This window comes from Micropterus salmoides, unplaced genomic scaffold (assembly GCF_014851395.1).
Source record: "Micropterus salmoides isolate LMB-PRFRI ecotype aquatic unplaced genomic scaffold, ASM1485139v1 Ms_hic_scaffold_3693, whole genome shotgun sequence".
NCBI lineage: Eukaryota > Metazoa > Chordata > Actinopteri > Centrarchiformes > Centrarchidae > Micropterus > Micropterus salmoides.
The window spans coordinates 1-17,151 of NW_024043032.1; the positions used below are offsets into that span (position 1 = coordinate 1).

The 17,151-nt window shown below is 41.3% G+C and overlaps 1 protein-coding gene across 1 annotated transcript; it reads right to left on the reverse strand.

Annotated features, from left to right (window-relative positions):
* Positions 1–594: 594 nt before the first annotated feature.
* Positions 595–16,176, reverse strand: LOC119884817 (GRB2-associated and regulator of MAPK protein 2-like). The gene is given in 9 exon segments (XM_038695122.1): positions 595–1,874; positions 1,877–2,107; positions 2,110–2,261; positions 3,215–3,384; positions 5,042–5,892; positions 6,876–7,041; positions 7,221–7,351; positions 11,622–11,762; positions 15,576–16,176. Coding segments are annotated over 9 exon segments (2,163 nt in total). The 5' UTR covers positions 15,688–16,176; the 3' UTR covers positions 595–1,665.
* Positions 16,177–17,151: the final 975 nt, after the last annotated feature.

Genomic DNA, 17,151 nt, shown 5'->3' on the forward strand with positions numbered 1-17,151 from the left:
CTGCTGATTTTTGAGTATTTCTGGCAAATATCTGGTCATTTTTGTTTCTTTCAAAATTCAGTTTATTTGTATTTTAGCCACAATAGATCAAATCTTTAACATACTTGTACTTTTTCTCATTTGTTCCAATTCCAATTATATTTGGTCTAATTTGGAGGTATTTAAATGTAGAACTGCAACTAATTATTTTTATGATTGATTGAATTATATTTTCGATAAGTCATTCAATGATTGAATGACTTATCGAAAATATATTCAATCAATCAGTCTATAAAATTTAGGAAGATAATGAAAAATGCCTGTCAAAATTTCCCTCAACTCACAGATATTGCTCTTAAATTATTCCTTTTTTATTATTTAATAACTGGACAGTTACAACTGTTGTAACTGTAACTGTATTAATATCTGATTCAATATTAGTAACACTAATTAATAAAACAGTTTATAACTATATCGTCTCCAATGGGGCTTTGGACCTTTGCTCAGAGTTTGACATTTCCATTGCGGTTTATTTACTGCACCTATTACTTGCATCAGTGTGTTCTTTGTCTAGTGGTGCGTAATGAAGACATAATAACAAAAAAAAAACAAATGTCTATGTGAACATATTACTTAGTGTATATCATTTATTATTATGCATGGCTAAATCAAGCCTATCTGAACAAAGGATCTGAGGTACATTTTGAGAACTCTATTTCTGAGGCAGTCAAGATTATATTATAGCATGGCAACCCTCTGTGTATCTGACGACAGACCGAAGGACATCTTGTGTTACCCTTAAAGGGAATGTTAATTAAAAAAATGGTCCCAAAGCACAAATGGCCCTGATACAGTAAATTCAGCGATAGTTAAATGAATCATTGATCAGTACCAGAAACTCAATAATTACTTCATTGGGTGCTAAGATTTCTGACTTTCAGATTTTCTGCATTTTGTTTTTTTTAATTTAGCTTTAAACAAACTAGCTCTTTCTTATCTACTAAGAAACTTGCACATTTATGCCAATTACAGTCCACTGAAGTTCAATAAGACAGGTGAAGACGGTTGTGCAAGAGACTCGGGTAGGGAACAGGTTCAGTGTTACATCTGTGTTGTTGCATGTCTTACTGGTCAACAATAGAGGTGGTCTCTTAACGATCCTTACATTACAATAAGGGGTGTTAAACCCTTACTGTGGTGTGAATAACACAATATGTAAAATCTGTTCATTTCTCAAAAAAGATTTTTGTAAAATAAAGAAATGAAGGCATGTTTTCCCCCCATATTAGATTTTTTATGGTAGCACAGCATGAAGGCCACACAAAATCCATGTTGTGTTTAACACTCTCAAAGCATGAAGATGTATTGTGGTTGACTATCTGCCCCGAAGACGAACTGAAACAGGGCACTTTCATCATGTAGCTCTCTGTCGTAGTCATTTGTTAGTAAGCTAGTCCCAGTCTGTGATTCAGACAGGAAATATGCAGTCAGTCAGTCAGACTCCTGGCATGAGAACCAGTCAATTGTCAGTTCTATAGGTTGACCACAGGATGGCGTGGTTTCCTTCAGCAAAGTCTTAGCTTCAGTCAGTGGGGCTCAGCAGCCAGTTGCTCACAGTGGAAGGCACATTTAGGATGGCTCAGTAGCCAACAGGCACATTATCAGGACAGTGTGTGTGTATGTGTGTTAGATCTTGGGCCTCCAGCCCTGAATGAACTGTGTGATCTTGGTAACATGGAGTCGGCTCAGGTGGAAGTCATGTGACAGGATGTCCTCAGTCAGCTGCACCAGGAGGCTGCCATCGATTCGCTCCCTCTGGAATACAGACACCGCCGCCTCTGATAGGCCAATGAACCGCAGGCAGGCCGACACTTCCTCCAATGACAGCACAGACAATCAGCAGGAGGCCGCCATGGGGTCAGGGGCGGAGACAACGCTTCATTGACCCCTGTGGACGTCCCACCGCCCTCTGCACCTCGGGAGGAATCTGTCGTGGGATTGGCAGGGGGCTCAGGTGAGGGGCAAGGGGACTGGCGGTTGAAGGGGTTCAATGCCCCGAAGGGAGCAAATCGACTCTGTGGAGGTGGTGGCCTCAGTCGAGGTCCGGAGGAGGTGAAGGAATCTACCCCGGCTCTGCCCAGGTGGCCTGTGCTGGCTGAGGATTGGCTGTGTTGTCTGCAGGGATGACAGAGACTGGCTCAGGACTGGCAGGGTTCGGGGCAGGGCAGTCCGCCCAGGAGCACGGGTAACAGTAGAGGGAAGCATCCGGAGAGGGCGAACAGCTAGGACAGAGCAGGAGAAAGTCACATTAGCTTCTAATATCAGTCAGCAATGACTCAAAAATTTTTTAAATCATATGCATTTTATTGGGGAAAAGTACTATATAGTTATTCCCATATCAACTAAGTTAGATTTTCAACAGTACTTATATTTCAATGTCGATCAGGTTCTAACTACATGCATTCAACCAAATTTAGCAAAGTTGATAAAACAATCTCACCACTTGGTCCCATAAGTAGCTGCTCTGGAGCTTTTAATCGTATCACATGGTCATCAGCAGAAGATTTGCCCAGTTTGCCCAGCTGAGGTTTCAAGTGTTAAAGTGCTTAGGAAAATATAAACTGCATTTACTGATGATCATGTAATATGATCGAATACTCCAGAACAGCTGCTAAACAGTGTTTCCAAGGTCATGGAATTTTAGAGCGCAAATTTAGCAGTTTTATTTTAAAATATGTTTCATTGAGCAGCCAATACATGATATTCTCTACCTACATTTAATATTACAGTTCTAAATGTGGGGGTGAGGAAAGAAGTGAGTTTACTAGACATCTGTAGCCCACTCCTCATTTCTGCTTGAGACTAGAGGCTTGAGGCTACATCAGTCATAACACATCCCAATGTCCAACTGAACTGTTGGTGGTAGGGTTTTGTGGGTAATTTAGGTGGCAGGTGAATGTGTGGAATGAAAAAGATTATCTCTCTGACTCTGGATTGATTTTCATCCTTTTTTAAGTGTCCATCATGAGTCCAACAGTGTTATAAAAGTGTACTCTTTTAAGTGACGCTAACTCTTATGTGAGGGTGCTATATGTAGCTATTTGTAACATTTTATTTTCAGAGTCATTGTGTCAGCCTCGATCACTAGTCATATTACATGAATTTTGATTTGTCCCTCTTGAAGAGCAAGAAGGATGAGGATTTTTTGAGTAATGCCAAAACATTCACACTGTACCTGTCCTGAAGTCCAGAAGAGTAGAAGGAGAGGTTGGGTCTCGGGGAAGTGGAGGTTTTGGGGAAGCGAGGTGGGACAGGAGGGCTGGGGACCGGACTGGAGATGGAGCCTCCTTTAGAGCAGCGAGGGGGAACCGGAGGGGCGATCAAGTAGCGACATTCCTCTCTCACCTACACACACACACAGAAAAAAAAAAGTTAACTCTTAAAACTTGCCTTCTCAGAAGGCTTTATGGGAGTGTGTATGTGTGTGTGTGTGTTTTGTGTGTTTGTGTGTGTGTGTGCTGGCCTGTCTCAACGTTCTGCTTGGTAAATGTCAAACTTGGTGACCTTTACACCTCAAACAAACTCCCTCACACAGTAGCAAGCTCTTACACACACACACACACACACACACACACACAGTGTCTTGGCAGGCTAAATATCAGGGAATGAAGAATGCTGTGTGTGACAGGGTATAATCCAGCTGCATGGCAAACATCAACACCCACACTCCCTCTCTGTAGCGCTGCTAACTGCCATCACTTTGACAGAAAAAAAGGTAATTAAGCAAAACAAGTGTGATAATTTCCCCTTTACAAACACCGACATATGAACACTAACATTTGAGGACAACTTAATAACTCCGAAATAAAAACAGCTCAAGCATGTTTTCAACATGCCTTACTATTTTCTGGTTTAAAAACCATTTCCTGTTTGAGATGGTTACAGTATAAGAAAGTAGTAAGTACTGGTCATCTAATAGAGAAGTATGAAACAATGTGGATAGAGCATGTTTCCAGGTAATTATTAATTAATAGAAGAACAGTAGTTTGTTTACCACAAAAGTTATTTTCAAATAACTTAAATACTGATCATTCAAGTACTCTAAAGCTGATGATGCACGGAGCAACTTCTAGAGCAATGGTGCTGGGCAATGTTGCCGTCAATGGTAATGAGTAAAGATTACTACTGTAATCCCCTTCCCCCACCACTCTGCCACCTGCCCTGCCTCCCCGCTATCCATTCAAAACATAGTCAGACTTGCCACCAGCAAGATTGCCATGACCTTGAAAAAGGTGGTTTGAAATAACTGCATTAGTGATCAACAGAAAAATAATCAACAATTTAAAAAAACGATTTGTCATTTAAGCCAGAGTTTGTGCTACTTTTCTCTGTTTTACATAGTTAAATTGAACATCTTTGGGACATCTTTGGGTTTTGAACTTTTGCTCTCTGGGAACCTTTTTTTTCATGATATTTAATCAGCACTGGGCCACCTGAACAAATGTGGGATGAGCTGGCACTAGCAGCTACTGCCAACATGGCTGATCAAGAGAAAAGTGTCTACTGAAACTAAAACTTTTTATCACTGAAACTCTAACAAAAAGGACTGCCCACCCTGTTCGTTTTCTGTTCTAATCATCAGAAATGATTAAATAGTCACTCTGTGGCCACCTTTTATCATGAAATCAATAATAATTTGGTCATTCTTAAGACCAAAGGCTCCATCAGTATTATACTTTTCTAACATGGGGCTGAACTGCCTCTGTACTATTTATTACATTATTGTATTCAGCACACATGTATCTGCATCCTTGCTGATGACAAATGTATTCATGTGCTGTGAGTGTTTGGGCTGTGAGTTTATGGCAGCCTTTCCAGGAAGTCTGTGTGTGTGTGTGTGTGTGTGTTTGATATGTGGTCACTGAGGTTTAAAAGCTGTAATGTATGAATAATTCATGGCAGGCTTTCTGACTTTTAACAACCGGATGCTGCTGTGGACAGATAAGAAAGATGAGAGACAGAGGGATAAATAGAAGGACAGGAGGCTAGGACTGAAACTCACAGCATCCGATTTTGGAGGTACAGGTGGCGGGGTAGACACTCTTGTCAACACGGTACCAAGAGAACCGTCTAATGAGGAAGACGAATGGAAGGAGATGAGGTTTGGCTCCTTCCCCAAGCCCTCTGCGCTCTGATTGGTCCATAGTTCCTCATAAGGAATTTCCTCACTGGTCCTCATTTCAGCCTCAGTCCACTCAGGAGTCACATACTCCCGCTCTTCACCTGGTCCCTCCCCGAGCTGCTCTCCAAGAGAGTCCCTGAAGCGCTGTGATAGGCTGTCCGAAACCCCACCCCCATACCCACACATGGAGAGGCGCTGCAGTGCCGGTGCCAAAGAGTCCTGACCCGACACACACATACGAGAGCGCCGCGGGCTCACACACTCCTCTGTCATACACTCCAGCTCTGGCCGGGTTTCTCTAACAGCACGAGAGTAGGCATCTGGGTCAAATGCGTGTCGCAACAGGAGGCTCTCTAACGCCGCCGTGTGGACAGAGGCCTCAGCCACATTGAACCGGGGCATGCACCGCAGCAGCAGGAAATGGGAGGGGGAGACTTCCTGTCGGCGGAGTACCATGCAGAGTACCACTGTCTTGCTGACGATGTTGAGCAGCTTGTAGCGGTGGCCCTCTCGGACCGCATGGCGGTCGTAAGGGTTTCGCGGTGGTCGTGAAGGCACGGACACATTGACGGGGAGGCGAACCCTCTCGATGATGCTGCGTACCGTGTGCTCCCCTCCCAGCATGCCTTGCTCCAGAGGGGAGCGTGTGCAAAAGCGTCCACGGCAGCCAAAGGGCAGGCTGACACTCTGATTGGTGCGATGGTTCATACAGACCAGGCAGGGTGTTTTACCTGAAGAGGAGACAGGAAGGTGGATCAGTCAGGGGTCAGAGTACCAGAACACAGAGGAAAGGTTCGGTCACAGTAGCATTCAGCCATGAAAAAGGACTTAATGTCACAGTTCCGATGTGGGTTATATTCACATATTGAGCAGAGTTTGTAGTTTGGTAGTGTGATGTACATGGTGAAAAAAAAACGTGTCAGAGTCTCTGTAGGCCGCAGTCCAAAGCGACAAAGTCAGCTGTTTAGTGATGGTCTCTCTATTCTGGTGTTCTGGAAAGACCATTGCTAAACAGAGGAGGAGGGCTAAGACACCATTTATCCCCCAAGCTTACCCGGCTGTTATTTAATCTCTTTCCAGGGGGGTGAACAAACACTCATGTTTGGCCTCATGTGACAATGCCAATGACATGACTGCAACAACCACAACGACTGTCGTTAACAGCCAGGAGTACTAACAAACAAAGCCGTATCTGTCACATTGATGAAACCCTAATTGTGCTTTCAGACCAAACATGAATTTAATCCTCGCGACGCTTTCCTTGCGTGAGTACATTCACCAAGTGTTCACACACAACGGGAGAAGGCGATTGGAACCCGCGAAAATTCACTCGAGTTGGAAATTTTCAACTCACGCCGGCAGAGTCGCCGACACCACCTCCTTGCGTCGCCCGACAGGAAATCGCGGCTCTACGCGTCTTTGTATTGACTTTGTATGTAAACTCACCGCCCCGAATGCTCGCTTCGCTTTTGGTCTGAAAGCACAGTAAAGAGGTGAAATGGCTGGGATTTCTACCAGTCCTTCAAGACTGAAGAAGAACATCTTCAAGTATCTTCAACCAAGTCCAGTTGCCTTTGATTTTAACCTTCCTTGAAAAACATACATCCATTTTAAAGGAGGAATAAACTTATCAACCCATACAGTATTGCCTATTATCTCACTGATTGCCCTTTCCTCATTCTCATGTGCAACTCAACAGTTTGGCCTTACTTACTTCTAGGAGTCTTTCCCAGTCGTCTCAAGAGCGCGCTCAGTCCTGTCTTTTCCTTAGAGGGCGTGGCACAGAGAAGCTCCGCCTTCCCCATGAGTGACAGCTCATCTCCAGCCTGCAGAGTGAAGCTGTAGGGCTCACTGTCCTCACTGAACTCCCCAGAAACCACCTGCGTTATACAAATGTATGGATATGTGGACATGATATAGCATGACAGAAACACTGAGCATTATATTCTGATGTTATTAAAAAACAAAAAATGCAATGTAGTGTACAAAAACACCATATAAAGTAATTATATAGCAGATGCGGTAAAGAAGCATATGTGCGTCTGTACGGAACACAAACCTTCACGCTAAACGTTATCATCTCCATGACAAACACCCGGTCAGGGAAGACTCCAGCAACTTCCTCAACACTGGAAAAATATTGGACCGGATCCCTGACGTCTCTGTCTTCATCCAACAACTTGAACTTCCCTACAGAGAGGATGAAGGCAGGACAGGAGAGAGAGAAGACAGTAGAAGTTTAAGACGTGAGATACAAGATAGAGGGAGGAGGAGGAAGTCAGTTGGAAAAAGGAAGTGAGGGAAAACACAAAAGAAGAATAAGGTGGAGGGAAGATGAAGTTAAGGGAGGTGAGGTGTTTGACAAGGAAAGCGGAGGAAAGAGATGAGTGGAGGACAACAAGAAGGAAGGAAAGTGGGGGAAGCAAGAAGGGGAAAAGTTGTTTTTGTCCTGTCTTTCTTTTTGATGACTCCCTTCAGTCTTTCTGCAAACACACACACACACACACACACACCGCAGTAGACACTGTTTCGACGATAAGAATACAAAGACACCTCCATGACCTATGACCTGGCACCAGCTCCCGGCCAATCAACAGCAGACGGGGTTGTCAGGGCAACCAATAAAGGACCCCCATTCTCACGCAGAGCAGAGACACATCACCATGGAGACACTCACACTCGCACACACACACACACACACACACACTCTCTCTCTCTCTTTCACCCTTTCTTTCCCTTGCTCATCCCCTCCTCCGTCTGTAAATCTTCAACACTCGTGCGCTCCAGTGTTCCAGCAACTGTTTTGTGAACTGCAAATATTTTTAGTTTGTGCCACTTTTTCATGTTGTAAAGACCCCTCCCAGGAATGTAGGCCCCAAATCTGCCTTGTTAAAATCACATTATCTTTTTTCTTATTTACCAGTTAATCGGATTGCATTTAACTACTATAACCCTCGAAGGTGCCTCCTTCTTCTCACAGAGTCAAAGTGTTGGTGTGTGTGAAGGGAAAGGGAGATGAGAAAAGTTTTTTTTGTCTGGGAGGTAGAGCAGAATACCAAACTCCACCATCTCCTCGCCAGCACCTCCCGTCTCTTCTGTCCACCTCTTTCACCCCCCCAATTCAAACAGAGCCCCCAGGATAAGGAGCTTCAACACACCAGACAATACCAGCAAGTGCTATTTCTCAACACAACCCACCCATTCCCTTCATAAAAACAGATTTAATACAGATTACCACTATATACACCATTTATATAGCCTATCAAACAAAACTCCAGCGCCATCCTGGCAACTCCAGTATTATGTAGCTATAAGTGAGACTCCAAATGTTACCAAGAGAACTGAGATGTAACAACATATTGCCCTGTGAGAAAATGTTGTTCAGAGAAATAAAAAAGGAGTCACTCTGAGGCTTTTAAATCCCTACACACATGGCTTTGGCAGCTAGCTCCACATTACAAGGGTAGCTGTGGCGCCACTTGCTACCTTGAAACTCGTTCATTCAGCTTTTCTGTCGTCTACCCTTCAGTTATCCTTGCCTCTCACTGATGGACAGGGGAGGATACAGACAAAGAGAGAGAGGATAAGAAGGAGGGAGCATCCTGTTGTCCATCCCCAGGGGGAAACCTATATTGCTCTCCTCCTAAGCTTATTTAGACTTCCTGTATGAAGTCATCACACAGACATTAGCTCATCACTGGCGATGGCCTCCGATTCCATAACATCTCACCTGTCATATTTAAAGAGACGCAAAGGTAGTCCTACAAGTATGCATACATTAAAATTGGCTTTGTTGGCTGGCCAGAATGCATCGTTAAACTGAGAAGGATGTCAGGTTGATGTAATGCTGCAGGGTCCAGCAAAACAATGCCCACAGCTATGCAACTTCATGCATTTTTCCAGAAAAATTCCAATCTGAAAGCACCCTATGGCAGCTCTTACAAGTCTGTTACTAAGACCTATTAAAAAGAACTATTTCGGTTCTTTCTCCACAGTTACTTCCTTCTAAAGAAGTTCCTGCCATGAATATTACTAATTGGCTAAACATAAGAATACAAGCCTTTTTCAAAAAAGGGAAACTAGTTGAAGAAATATAAAGCAGCAGATGTTTGTGTCAGACTATAGTTAGAAGCAGCCATGTGGGAAATTGGGGCGTGAAACCACTCAAACACCAAGACAACTAATCACATTTTCGGACAAGCCAGAAATCTATCTGATCAGACGGCCAGATCGTTGACCATTCAAACAGTTGACCAATCTGGCAGATTTTTGGATTCTATAATTAGTTGGGGTTTACCCATTTGGGGTGAAACTGGGCTTAATGCATACAGTGTATACCTGGAGATTTAGAGTTTGAGACAATGGAATAAAAAACTGCAACTGAAATTGTTATATTATTTATAATATTTCACTTATATTTTTCTTATACTAATGTGACTTGATTGTAAGTAAATATAATCCACAATATCTGCAGTTTTCCGATCCCCTACTCCCAATGTGCTTATTCTTGGCACTTCTTGTGGTGTGGTGGAAACATATTGTTCAAGGAACTTTTGAAGTTCCAGAACTTTTTATTACTTCTAGTCCCTGGATCATTGGTTGCAAAGGGGAATTAAAGGGGCACTCCACCAATTTTTCACATGAAGTTGAGTTTACTCCTCTCAAGAGAACTAGTCAGCTATTTAATGTATTTTGTGGCTCTGGAGGGAGCATTCCAAAATTAGACAAAATAACCCTGATGCTAATTAACAGCAGTTAATTATGGGAAATGTAGGATCTAGTGTTTAGGTAAGCCTGACCCATACTAGACACAAAAAATCATAGCCTGTCACAGCTTCTGCTTCTATTCAAACAAGTGTAATACTAAATCACTGGAATAACTCTTTGATTGGTTACAATAGCACACCCCACTGTTACGTTAAAACAGGGTTAGTAAACAACAGAAAGCAGCATGGAGGCCAGCAACAATGTTATTATGGTGGTTGCTGTGTATATAAAGGTGTAGCCGCGGTGTTTGTGGTTAACAGCATCGTGCCAGGCAGGTGACCGGTGTGTTTATGGTGTTTGTGTGCTATAAAAGATGTCACAGTGTGGATATAAAGTCACAGCTGACAGACTGTTAGCCAAGCATGCTAATAATACATAAACATCCAGATTAGATGCTTATGGACATCCGCATAAGGAAACAGATGAAAGAGTCGCACTGGTAAAGGCGAGAAAAAAAGAACACACACACACACACATATAGTCGGTCATATGCTTCCGATATGATGCAGCACCCACCCACCCACATGTTCTTTCATTCTTCTGAAGAAAGAGCCTGAGAGGAGGCAGTAGTGTGAGGTGACATCAGCACTCCCATCAGTGAAGGAAACGGTGAAGAGGAGTCATTAGGATCCAGTTACACAGTGAATAATGTGACTGGTCGGACAGTTTGAACAATGGGATTGTGGCGATTGAGCTCCGGTGAGGTCATAATGACTAGACTCATTCAGCAGGAAGAAGACAGGTCAATGGACAGGAGGAGTCAGGGAAGGTCACGTCTACAGTTTCACCCAAAAGCACAGTTTTCACAAGTTCACAATTTTTACAAGACAATGTAAAAATGTCAATTTAAAATTCTGTCTGCACTGACTGGCTCAAGATAAAGTAAAAATATTCTTAATATAATACCTGGCATACATGCCTTTTGGGAGCAACCAACCAGAAGGTCACACAAACATGGAAAAAACATGCAATCTCTACAAAGAAAGGTTCCAACTCAACCCTAGTGGGGTTTGAACCCACAAGCCTGCAATATAATGCAAAAAAACATTTCACCATTTGAATTACAGCTTAAATAACAGATTGTGACAGGGACGATTATGTAAAACTCATTCACGTTTATCATAAAGAAATGTTTTTTGATTCTGGCAGTTTAGTCTGGGTCCGTGTTATGTCATACTTGAAAGGTCTAAGCTTTTGAATGTTATCTGCCAAGTTCACGATGAATCACCAGATAAACAAAACAATGACAGAGACTGTTCCACTTCTATTGTAAATATGTGTTGCAGGGCTAAGACAAATTCTTATCAGCTTGTTCCCGTGGAAATAAAGAACTTTAACTTACTGTATTTCAGCTTTGGAATTTATCTTAAATGTCAATGTAGATTTTGAAGGACACATCAGACAATATTTCTTGCCACTATCAGTTTATCAGTCTAATGTTACTGTCTTTTGTATGTGTTTGTTTGCCTACCCTCAAAGAAACATTTTCCCTCCAACAAAAATTGAGCAAGTGGAAAATGTTGACCTTGTGAGAAAAAAAATATTTTTTTCCCTCCCAGAGGAAATAGACATTTTTGTGGAAAATTTTATATTTTTAGAGTGAGGACAAGATTTTGGCTGACTATTAACACATTTTTGTGCAGTCTAATGTAGAAATTTGTGTGTGTGTGTGTGTGTGTGTGTGTACGCTCACCCTGGTATTGCAGAGGGATATCTATCTTGGGTCCAATGACGTAGTGTCCCTCCTCTAAGCTGTGGGCAGTCACTGTGGTCCACTGACGACAGGAGTGTAACAGCACCACATCCTCCTCCGACAGACCCTCCACACATTCACCTGGAACACACACACATTATCACACAAATCAATGCACAGAAATTTATTAGGAATAAACAAATAGTCTAACGGCCTGAGGGCCGATGAATCAAAAAGTTTTTAATTTCTAAGGTCACACAAAGTAGCTCGCACTCCACACAAACATGCATTCAGGATTCTGTGTCCATAATTACCACCATCAGTGACAGTTCCCCTTACATGCTCATCAGGACCCCGCTATGCAACTGGCAACCCACTATTACACAGCCCACATACATACGCACACACAGCTCTCCAGCTTTCACTAGAGCCATCATGTCGCACTACAGCATCGATTTCTGCTGATAGCACAGTGGTACAATTCAATCCCATCACACACACACACACACTCACAGACTCATACAGATCACATGGATTTTGTTCTCTTTTGCTGATGGATAACTGTTACTACCAAGCCTTTAAATCTAACAATCACGTTGATGGATGGGTTGAATACAAAATCAGGACAGATGACGAAAGATTGTAAATAGAAATGCAAAGGGCATCTGAAAAGACGATTATCAGCAGAAGAGTTTGCTTTCTTTTGGGCTTTTGACTGATGGTCATACTAAATTTTAATATCTGTATGTCTCAGGTTCCTCTGGCCAGAGAACTTGTCAATGGTTTTGCTGCATGCTGAAAGGTCAGTTCACCCAAATCACAAAAAGACACATTATTTCCCTTTTTTCATTGTGGTTATCAAGACATTGATATGTGCTCAAAGCAAAAATTGTACACAACAGCAATACCATTGTCCATACACACTTGTCTCCATGGCAAACACCCAAGATATTATCTGCTCTGACAACAAGCTTAGACAATAAATTGGGTGTTTGCAATGGAGACGTGCTATTGTTTGACAAACAGTGACAAACACCTGTACACTGAAACCTGTGAGGTGCAATATGTGAAGTATCTTGAGTAATTAAGAATATGTAAGTGGCAATACCATACAATAAAAATAGAAAGGTTGTTCCACCTTCAATGGCACAAACAACTATTATCAGCTAAATGTACTTTAAACATCTAAAGTATTACTTATGCAGTATGTCTCTGTTCAAAGTGGTATAGTATAACATACTGTATACATTATGTATTATGTAATATAATATATGTTATAATATTGTAATGTGGCTGTTAGATTAAGAATCTATAACAATGCATCATAATTTATAACTGCTCATATGTTTTGTATGTTAAATCTTAATCTGCAAAGTAAATAGTAACATAGCTGTCAAATACAGCAAAGTAAAAAGTACAATATTTCCCTCTGAAATTGCGGCATAGAAGTAGGCCTATAAAATAGCATAAAATGGGAATACTCAAGTAGAGTACAAGTACCAAATATGAGTAAATTAACTAGTAACTTTTTTCGCCACTGGTTACAACCCCAACTAATTCCATTTGGATCACATGAGAAAAATGTTGTTTTCATGTGATTTGGGTTAACTGATACTTAATGTAGGTGGAGAAATGCCTTTGTGTAGCCTAGTGTATTTTACATCACACTGAATTACAGTCTACACTTTTACATACCACTGAACAACAGTTTCATACAGATAGAACACTGTTGTTGTTGTTGTTATTGTTAATAAGAAATGGAAGGGAAAAGGCTTGCACAAAATGCTGACATCCCGTCCTGTTGTAAATAACTAACCACCATCTGGGGTGTCAACTACAGTGCAGTTAACAAACACCTACGCGTGCTCTCTCTCTTTCGCACACTCGTGCTGTCAAAAGTAAGGTGCGTAATTTTCGGGGAACACAACACTGCTCGGGTGCGCGCTTTTGTCCACGAAGGACGGTTTTCCTCCTCGTTGCTGCTCGTTAGTATTCACCACATTCACCGACAGATTACAGCATTTACATATGAAAAGAATTGAGCAGCACTTCAGCAGCACAACAGACACTTTGTGGCTTTCCGGGCCTCGCTGGACTGGAACAACTTTGGCCATGACACACATCGACCGTTCCCAAAGTAAAGACACCAAATCTGGTGAAGCAGAGCGGCATGTTGGCGGCAAAACATGAAACAAACAAAAAGAAAAACTGAACACTAAATGTTACATAATGACTCCCTTATGCAAGTCAGTGGGTTGGTGTGAACTAGAAAAGTCAGAGTCCGAGAAATAAATGCTGCAGCTGCATCAAGGTAGCCACGTTGAACAAAATAATAACGGAAATGATGTTTGTTTCAAAATAAGAGTACCAAATGAGCCCAGGGAACTGGGCCAGTCAGTGAAACAAAAACACGAATGGTCTAATCCAAATTTGTCATACTCTAAATGGAGTTGTATTTTGACAGCACAGCCCATTTTAAAGAAAAGTCATTTGACTAATGTATGCCCTGTAAAGCATATGTGTCATTTACACTGGGGACGCTGGGGACATGTCCCCATCACTTTTTGAAATGGCTGATTTTGTCCCCACCACTTTTTGAAAGCATTTGTTAAAATGAAAAAAAAAATAGCTTACACCAAAAGATTTTAACTAACAAATAAAAATACTTTAAGAAAGGTTTATTTGCATAATAAGAATAAATGCAATATAATTTAAATATAGAAGAAACAAATGTGCACTAACTAACTTAACTAACTTAAGTTCAAAAAAACAAAAAAAACACAAGCATCTGGTTACTGCATTACATTCTGTTGTATTTTTATTTATGAATTGTCACCTGCCAGCCAATTTTTTTGTTTCCCTTTATATAAATACAGACATTTCCACCATAAATCGGACAATAAAACAAGTGACAATAGCAAAGCACATCCAGGAAGGTGTTTTCTGCTGTCTGTCACTTATGGGAAGTGTTCACCCAGAGCCAGGAATTGTTGAATTAATAGCATATATATAAATTATAGCATATGACATATAATTCTAAGTCGCTTTGGATAAAAGTGTTAGCTAAATGAAGAAATGTAATGTAATGTAACAAACCCTAGTTAGTGTAATGCTGCCATAAACTTGGTAGTTACTGATTTAAAATTAATTTCAGGAGGTGGGTAACAGAAAAGCAGTACCAAGGTACACCCTGTTATGCAGTTCCAGATCTTAATTAGGAAACATTATAATAACATAGGATATAAATTAATTATGCAAATTATCTTCATCAACATGAGAAGAAATAAGATATTCTAAAACAAAACTCATCATACAGTAAATAACATTTATTTGTCTAAATACCTATTGAGTGGCTGGTAAAATTTGAACATTCACTAACCGTTTGGCCCGTGATCAAAAAGGTTCCTTCAATTATCGCCATTAAAGTATGTATAAAATTTCTGTTTTGCTAATATATGCTGTGTGGCCAAGATTATGCAAGGTTAACCTCTAAGCCACTGATATGCGATTACATATATTTATTTTATTATTTAAAAAATGTTAATTATTCTCCTAAAACAATTTTCTCCGTGAAAAGATTGACAAAGTTAAGCATTTATTTTGAAAACTTTAACCGGAAGTGAAGCCTTTTCCTGCACATTTTGACACCGTTAAAGTACTCCACAGATTCTTAAGTAAATTGCTTCACTTGTTCTTACATCCCAGCGTCATTATTCTCATAAAACCCTTTCGAAACACACTTTCGTCGATGAATGTTTAAAGGTTTTCTCTTTTTACAACTGGAAAACCATATTTATCGTTATTTATCATCGTTACTGTCATGGTTATCTTAACTCTGGTGACATGAGAGCACGGAGGAGCGTGAGAGTTAGCTAACAGTTGTCAAAAGAATACAAAAACGTTTTTTAACAGTCGTGCTGGAGGTCGAGGCACCCGATAACGATCGTGTCTTACCGGGGGCCAGGCGGACCAGAGTGGGCAGACGGAACTTGCTGACCACCGCGTCCAACGGCAGCGCCAACGGGCTCCAAGAGATCTCCGACAGGCTCGCCGACAACTTCTCCATCCTCCCGGGTCATCACGGTACCGGAGATAATGGTGATGGTGATGGTGAAGATAATGATGGTGGTGGTGTTGGTGGTAACGATGAAGAGGAGGAGGATGAGGGTGATGGTGGTGGTATAATGTCAAAGAGTTTCGCCATGTTTGAATGTTGGAAATAGGCAGCGCAGTCACAGTGGGTGCGCACGAGCGGTGGGAGGGAGCGCGAGCCCTCTCTCTGTCATTATTCAGTGGTTGTCCACCCCCACACGTCCACGAGAACAAAATAGCAAACTCAGGCAAGCTTTGATTTTTATCACTATGTAGATATCAAGCATAAATGTCAAGGCGCCTCCTATTAATCTTTTCGCGCGTATTGTTGATAAGCTGCCCTGTCTCTTTATGTTTTCCCCATCAATTATTGCAACACTTTGTCCACACAGCTTAATCTGAGCAGGTGTGTAGGTGGTAAGCGAGAGACGCAGGGACCTTTTCTGGCCTGTTGTGGGCTAATTTTTAAGATCCCGCAGTTTCAAGAAGCCCATACAGAGATGGTATGCAGCATGTGAATTTGAGCCTAGCAGGGTCAGATAACTTCATGAGGTACAATTTTGAGGTACCCTACAGCATTTGTGCTTTCAGTTTTTGCTTTATGGTTTCTACTTTTACTTCCATGTCAGGCAATAGCTATATTTACTCCCCACTTTGCAGATTGGAGGTTTTACACACAAAACTATTATTGAATTTATAAAAATCCTATGCATCGCAGTAGTTCATTGCAGTAACCAGGGGACTGGGATCTAGATAAATTTGAGGGTTCGCAAGATGACTTACAGTAAAGATGACAAAGCAAAGGCTGCTTCTGCTACACAAAATTAGGCTATTTATGTTTTCTTGACTTTTACTTCTTCCGTCCTCTTAACAGTTATTCAAATGAAACAATCTAAGAAGGGGGGAAAAACTACTCTTTAGTGGAACTACACATGACTCAGACATATACATGTTAATTTTCAGGGTTCATAAGATACAAAGGTTAGGAAACACTGGGTTAAACTGCCAAAGGTGTGCAGTTGTTACAATTAGCTCCTCCTAGGTCAAGTACAATATTAAAATGCTTCTTACTTGTATTAGCAAAAAAATAATCCAGTATAATATACTTTATCACATCAGTAGATAGGACGACCGTCAGTACTCATATACAAAAATTAAAGGGGCCATTTTCTGCATAATAAGAACTTTTACATCTGATTTTATGTTTTACTTAGATTTTGTGTGGAAAAACTAACTTATTTATATGCAAAACATTTTCTGTGGGGCGTGTACTGTATATTTAGGCATCCATGTCATGACAGCTGTGGTACTAGGAGCAGGAAGAAACCTGAACAGCTCCCACATCAGACTGTAGTACATTTATTTAATGATGTAGCATTAGAACAAATTCATGAATGCCTACACACCGGACCAGTATCTCATGATCCCTCCAATCAGA